The sequence below is a fragment of the Oncorhynchus mykiss genome, unplaced genomic scaffold, assembly GCF_013265735.2.
Source record: "Oncorhynchus mykiss isolate Arlee unplaced genomic scaffold, USDA_OmykA_1.1 un_scaffold_281, whole genome shotgun sequence".
NCBI classification, from domain to species: Eukaryota; Metazoa; Chordata; class Actinopteri; order Salmoniformes; family Salmonidae; genus Oncorhynchus; species Oncorhynchus mykiss.
The window spans coordinates 35001-42500 of record NW_023493735.1 but is presented as its reverse complement, the minus strand read 5'-3'; the positions used below and the strand labels follow the sequence as shown (position 1 = coordinate 42500).

At 48.8% G+C, this 7500-nt stretch overlaps 1 protein-coding gene across 1 annotated transcript in view; it reads left to right on the top strand.

The window, feature by feature from the left end:
• The window catches only part of LOC110498602 (protocadherin-7), a 19251-nt gene extending 16512 nt beyond the window's left edge, over positions 1–2739 (top strand). Inside the window, exon 4 of the mRNA XM_036973647.1 lies at positions 1817–2739. Within this exon, the coding sequence (XP_036829542.1) occupies positions 1817–2617 (801 nt within the window). The 3' untranslated portion in view covers positions 2618–2739. The remainder of the gene's footprint in view (positions 1–1816) is intronic.
• Positions 2740–7500: the final 4761 nt, after the last annotated feature.

Sequence of the window (7500 nt, the reverse complement as noted above, 5' to 3'; positions counted from 1 at the left end):
GACTAGTTACAGCCGGACTAGCTACAGCTGGACTAGCTACAGCCGACTAGCTATAGCCGGACTAGCTACAGCCGGTTAGGTACAGCCGACTAGCTACAGCCGGACTAGCTACAGCCAACTAGCTACAGCCGACTAGCTACAGCCGGACTAGCTACAGCCGGTTAGGTACAGCCGACTAGCTACAGCCGGACTAGCTACAGCTGGACTAGCTACAGCCGACTAGCTACAGCCGACTAGGTACAGCCCGACTAGCTACAGTCGGACTAGCTACAGTCGGACTAGCTACAGTCGGACTAGCTACAGCCAACTAGCTACAGCCGGACTAGCTACAGCCGGTTAGGTACAGTCGACTAGCTACAGCCGGACTAGCTACAGCCGACTTGCTACAGCTGACTAGCTACAGCAGACTAGCTACAGCCGACTAGCTACAGCCAACTAGCTTCAGCCGACTAGGTACAGCCGACTTGCTACAGCCGGACTAGGTTCAGTCGGACTAGCTACAACCGGACAAGCTACAGCCAACTAGCTACAGCTGGACTAGCTACAGCCGACTAGGTACAGCCGACTTGCTACAGCCGACTAGCTACAGCCGACTAGCTACAGCCGACTAGCTTGAGCCGACTAGGTACAGCCGACTAGCTACAGCCGGACTAGCTACAGCCGGAGTAACTACAGCCGACTAGGTACAGCTGACTAGCTACAGCTGACTAGCTACAGCCGACTAGCTACAGCCGACTAGCTTGAGCCGACTAGCTACAGCCGACTAGGTACAGCCGACTAGCTACATCCGGACTAGCTACAGCCGACTAGGTAGAGCCAACTAGCTACAGCCGACTAGCTACAGCCGACTAGCTTGAGCCGACTAGGTACAGCCGACTAGCTACATCCGGACTAGCTACAGCCGACTAGGTACAGCCGACCAGCTACAGCCAGAATAGCTACAGCCGACTGGATACAGCCGACTAGATACAGCCGACTAGCTACAGCCGACTAGGTACAGCCGACCAGCTACAGCCAGAATAGCTACAGCCGACTGGATACAGCCGACTAGATACAGCCGACTAGCTACAGCCGACTAGGTACAGCCAACTTGTTACTGCCAACTAGCTACAGCCGACTAGCTACAGCCGACTAGCTTGAGCCGACTAGGTACAGCCGACTAGCTACAGCTGGACTAGCTACAGCTGGACTAGCTACAGCCGACTAGCTACAGCCGACTAGCTTGAGCCGACTAGGTACAGCAGACTAGGTACTGCCGGACTAGCTACAGTCGACTAGCTACAGCCGGACTTGCTACAGCCGGACTAGCTACAGTCGACTAGCTACAGCTGCTGACTAACGCTACCTAGCATTTTGTTAAATTTTCTCTACATATTTTTTTACAGTTCGATACTTCAAGTCAGATATTGATGTAATATAGTCCGAAATAATATCTTGATATGTAAATATATTGATTTTCTCCCCCTCTTTCTCTGGGTGTCTTGTAGTCTACTCAGTCTGACGTTATAATGCAAAACGCAGTAACTACGTCATATCTTTTTACTGCAAAATCTGACTTCAAAGTCTTTTTTCTGTCTAGACAGACTCCACGATATGTTCTGATCAACTGCCTTGTTCTTGTGTCAGGAAACTAAATACCACATTCATCAGAAAATATACCCTGGCCATCACAGCAGATCAAAATGTTTTTGACCAAATTGGTAGTTACTGCGTTTTGCCTTTGTAGGACAGAGTAGTGATTTACAGTTTCTGCCTTTCTCTACTTAAACCCTTGAATTATTTGATATCCCCTCCCACCCACCACCCCTCTCTCTAGGTGGCTCGTAGTCTGGCCGCCCCTCTCTACCTGGACATCGCGGGCGACCCCGACAGCGAGCGAGCGTTGGGGAAACAGCGCCTCTCGGTGGCCATCGGTGTCCTGGCGGGCGCCGCGGCAGTCATCCTGGTCATCCTCCTAGTGGTGATGGCCCGCCAGTGCGGCGCCCAGGGCAAGAACGGATACGAGGCCGGGAAGAAAGAACCGGAAGAGGATTTCTTTAGCCCTCAACCGGCCGTGCCACAAACCAGGGGAGGGACGTTGGACCGCGGACGGAAGCCCCGCAGGGACAAACGGAACGGAGGCGCTGGAGGAGCCGGAGCCGGTAATAAAACTGAACGGCCGCTCTACAGCGGCGTCGTCACGGTCAACGGGCTCCGTCGCCACGGCAACGACCACCACCACGTCGCCAACGTCGACGATGACGACGAGGACGTGAGCAGCGCCAGCGAGAGGTTGGCGGCGAGGTACTGCGCGGTGGACGGAGACCCCGGGAGCCCACGCATGGGCGCCAGGCATCACCAGTCGAGCCCAGATCTGGCCAGGCATTATAAGTCAAGCTCGCCGCTCCCCGCGGTGCACCTCCAGCCCTACAGCCCCCCAGCCGAGGGGAAAAAGCACCAGGCTGTACAGGAGCTGCCCCCCTCTAACACCTTCGTGGGGTCTGGAGGGTCCAGTGGTAGTGGTGGAAGTGGGAACGCTGATGCCATGTCTCTGGGGTCAGACCAGTGTTCTGAGTATGGATCCCAAACGGGGAATAAGTACAGCAAACAGGTAGGACTGATTCAGTTATTCTACTGACACAAACTGAACTGAGCTCAACTGGGCTGGCCTGGTTACCCATCCACCACAGTTGACTGATTAGTGGTGGTGATAATAGGACTGACTAGTGGTGGTGATAATAGGACTGACTGGTGATAATAGGACTGACTAGTGGTGGTGATAATAGGACTGACTAGTGATGGTGATAATAGGACTGACTAGTGGTGGTGATAATAGGACTGATTAGTGGTGGTGATAATAGGACTGACTGGTGATAATAGGACTGACTAGTGGCGGTGATAATAGGACTGACTGGTGATAATAGGACTGACTAGTGGTGGTGATCATAGGACTAACTAGTGGTGGTGATAATAGGACTGACTGGTGATAATAGGCCTGACTAGTGGTGGTGATCATAGGACTGACAGGTGGCGGTGATAATAGGTCTGACTGGTGGTGGTGATAATAGGACTGACTGGTGATAATAGGACTGACTGGTGGTGGTGATAATAGGACTGACAGGTGGCGGTGATAATAGGACTGACTGGTGATAATAGGACTGACTAGTGGCGGTGATAATAGGACTGACTGGTGGTGGTGATAATAGGACTGACTAGTGATAATAGGACTGACTGGTGGCGGTGATAATAGGACTGACTGGTGATAATAGGACTGACTAGTGGTGGTGATAATAGGACTGACTGGTGATAATAGGACTGACTAGTGGTGGTGATCATAGTACTGACTGGTGGCGGTGATAATAGGACTGACTGGTGATAATAGGACTGACTAGTGGTGGTGATAATAGGACTGACTGGTGGTGGTGATAATAGGACTGACTGGTGGTGGTGATAATAGGACTGACTAGTGGTGGTGATAATAGGACTGACTAGTGGTGGTGATAATAGGACTGACTGGTGGTGGTGATAATAGGACTGACTGGTGGTGGTGATAATAGATCTGACTGGTGGTAATTGGACTGACTGGTGGTGGTGATAATAGGACTGACTGGTGGTGGTGATAATAGGACTGACTGGTGGTGGTGATAATAGGACTGACTAGTGGTGGTGATAATAGGACTGACTAGTGGCGGTGATAATAGGACTGACTAGTGGTGGTGATAATAGGACTGACTAGTGGTGGTGATAATAGGACTAACTAGTGGTGGTGATAATAGGACTGACTAGTGGTGGTGATCATAGTACTGACTGGTGGCGGTGATAATAGGACTGACTGGTGATAATAGGACTGACTAGTGGTGGTGATAATAGGACTGACTGGTGATAATAGGACTGATTAGTGGTGGTGATAATAGGACTGACTGTCTCTCTCTCTCTGTCTTTCTCTGTCTCTCTCTCTCTGTCTTTCTCTTTCTCTGTCTTTCTCTTTCTCTGTCTTTCTCTCTCTCTCTCTCTGTCTCTCCTCTCTCTGTCTTTCTCTCTCTCTCTCTCTCTCTCTCTCTCTCTCTCTCTCTCTCTCTCTCTCTCTCTGTCCCTCTCTCTCTGTCTCTCTCTCTCTCTTTCTCTCTCTCTCTCTCTCTCTCTGTCCCTCTCTCTCTGTCTCTCTCTCTCTCTCTCTCTCTCTCTCTCTCTCTCTCTCTCTCTGTCTGTCTTTTTTCCTTGTTGCATTGTAAGCTGGCTTTTGCTGATGTTTTCAGACTTAAAGTAGTGCGCCCAGTGTGTGTGTCAGCATGGTAAGCCTGTAAGCAGTGTGACTGTGTCCTGCTGTCTGTGTGTGTGGTGTGTGTGCGTGTTTCGTGTCAAACAGCAGACTCCATTTAGCCAGGCTTATTGCTGGGTGAGAGGGGGGTGTGTCTGTCTCTTCAATTTGATATGTGTCTTTGTGTCTACGCTTAGACTGTGTGTGTGTGTGTGTGTGTGTGTGTGTGTGTGTGTGTGTGTGTGTGTGTGTGTGTGTGACACGGAGAGAGAGAGAAAGTTTTAAAGAAGCTAGCTAGCTACAGTAGCCATTTGACTTAGCCAGCGAGCTAACTAAAGTAGCCATCTGAGTTAGCCAGCGAGCTATCTAAAGTAGCCATCTGAGTTAGCCAGCGAGCTAACTAAAGTAGCCATCTGAGTTAGCCAGAGAGCTATCTAAATTAGCCATCTGAGTTAGCCAGAGAGCTAAATAAAGTAGCCATCTGAGTTAGCCAGCGAGCTAAATAAAGAGAGAAAGTTTTAAAGAAGCCAGCTAGCTACAGTAGCCATTTGACTTAGCCAGCGAGCTAACTAAAGTAGCCATCTGAGTTAGCCAGCGAGCTATCTAAAGCAGCCATGTGAGTTAGCCAGCGCTCTAACTAAAGTAGCCATCTGAGTTAGCCAGAGAGCTAATTAAAGTAGCCATCTGAGTTAGCCAGCTAGCTAACTAAAGTAGCCATCTGAGTTAGCCAGCTAGCTAACTAAAGTAGCCGTCTGAGTTAGCCAGAGAGCTAATTAAAGTAGCCATCTGAGTTAGCCAGCTAGCTAACTAAAGTAGCCGTCTGAGTTAGCCAGCTAGCTATCTAAAGTAGCCATCTGAGTTATCAAATCAAATTTTATTTGTCACATACACATGGTTAGCAGATGTTAATGCGAGTGTAGCGAAATGCTTGTGCTTCTAGTTCCGACAATGCAGTAATAACCAACAAGTAATCTAGCTAACAATTCCAAAACTACTACCTTATAGACACAAGTGTAAGGGGATAAAGAATATGTACATAAAGATATATGAATGAGTGATGGTACAGAGCGGCATAGGCAAGATACAGTAGATGGTATTGAGTACAGTATATACATATGAGATGAGTATGTAAACAAAGTGGCATAGTTAAAGTGGCTGGTGATACATGTATTACATTAGGATGCAGTAGATGATATAGAGTACAGTATATACATATGAGATGAATAATGTAGGGTATGTAAACATTATATTAGGTAGCATTGTTTAAAGTGGCTAGTGATATATTTTACATCATTTCCCATCAATTCCCATTATTAAAGTGGCTGGAGTTGAGTCAGTGTGTTGGCAGCAGCCACTCAATGATAGTGGTGGCTGTTTAACAGTTTGATGGCCTTGAGATAGAAGCTGTTTTTCAGTCTCTCGGTCCCAGCTTTGATGCACCTGTACTGACCTCGCCTTCTGGATGATAGCGGGGTGAACAGGCAGTGGCTCGGGTGGTTGTTGTCCTTGATGATCTTTATGGCCTCCCTGTGACATCGGGTGGTGTAGGTGTCCTGGAGGGCAGGTAGTTTGCCCCCGGTGATGCGTTGTGCAGACCTCACTACCCTCTGGAGAGCCTTACAGTTGTGGGCGGAGCAGTTGCCGTACCAGGCGGTGATACAGCCCGACAGGATGCTCTCGATTGTGCATCTGTAGAAGTTTGTGAGTGCTTTTAGCCAGCGAGCTAACTAAAGTAGCCATCTGAGTTAGCCAGCGAGCTATCTAAAGTAGCCATCTGAGTTAGCCAGCGAGCTATCTAAAGTAGCCATCTGAGTTAGCCAGCTAGCTAACTAAAGTAGCCATCTGAGTTAGCCAGCGAGCTAACTAAAGTAGCCATCTGAGTTAGCCAGCGAGCTATCTAAAGTAGCCATCTGAGTTAGCCAGCGAGCTATCTAAAGTAGCCATCTGAGTTAGCCAGCGAGCTAACTAAAGTAGCCATCTGAGTTAGCCAGCGAGCTATCTAAAGTAGCCATCTGAGTTAGCCAGCGAGCTAACTAAAGTAGCCATCTGAGTTAGCCAGCGAGCTATCTAAAGTAGCCATCTGAGTTAGCCAGCGAGCTAACTAAAGTAGCCATCTGAGTTAGCCAGCGAGCTAACTAAAGTAGCCCCCTGAGCTAGCCAGCTAGCTAACTAAAGCAGCCATCTGAGTTAGCCAGCGAGCTAACTAAAGTAGCCATCTGAGCTAGCCAGCTAGCTAACTAAAGTAGCCATCTGAGTTAGCCAGCTAGCTAACTAAAGTAGCCATCTGAGCTAGCCAGCTAGCTAACTAAAGTAGCCATCTGAGTTAGCCAGCGAGCTAACTAAAGTAGCCATCTGAGTTAGCCAGCGAGCTATCTAAAGTAGCCATCTGAGTTAGCCAGCGAGCTATCTAAAGTAGCCATCTGAGTTAGCCAGCGAGCTAACTAAAGTAGCCATCTGAGTTAGCCAGCGAGCTAACTAAAGTAGCCCCCTGAGCTAGCCAGCTAGCTAACTAAAGCAGCCATCTGAGTTAGCCAGCGAGCTAACTAAAGTAGCCATCTGAGCTAGCCAGCTAGCTAACTAAAGTAGCCATCTGAGTTAGCCAGCTAGCTAACTAAAGTAGCCATCTGAGCTAGCCAGCTAGCTAACTAAAGTAGCCATCTGAGTTAGCCAGCGAGCTAACTAAAGTAGCCATCTGAGTTAGCCAGCGAGCTATCTAAAGTAGCCATCTGAGTTAGCCAGCGAGCTATCTAAAGTAGCCATCTGAGTTAGCCAGCGAGCTAACTAAAGTAGCCATCTGAGTTAGCCAGCGAGCTATCTAAAGTAGCCATCTGAGTTAGCCAGCGAGCTAACTAAAGTAGCCATCTGAGTTAGCCAGCGAGCTAACTAAAGTAGCCCCCTGAGCTAGCCAGCTAGCTAACTAAAGCAGCCATCTGAGTTAGCCAGCGAGCTAACTAAAGTAGCCATCTGAGCTAGCCAGCTAGCTAACTAAAGTAGCCATCTGAGTTAGCCAGCTAGCTAACTAAAGTAGCCATCTGAGTTAGCCAGCTAGCTAACTAAAGTAGCCATCTGAGTTAGCCAGCTAGCTAACTAAAGTAGCCATCTGAGTTAGCCAGCGAGCTATCTAAAGTAGCCATCTGAGTTAGCCAGCGAGCTAACTAAAGTAGCCATCTGAGTTAGCCAGCTAGCTAACTAAAGTAGCCATCTGAGTTAGCCAGCTAGCTAACTAAAGTAGCCATCTGAGTTAGCCAGCTAGCTAACTAAAG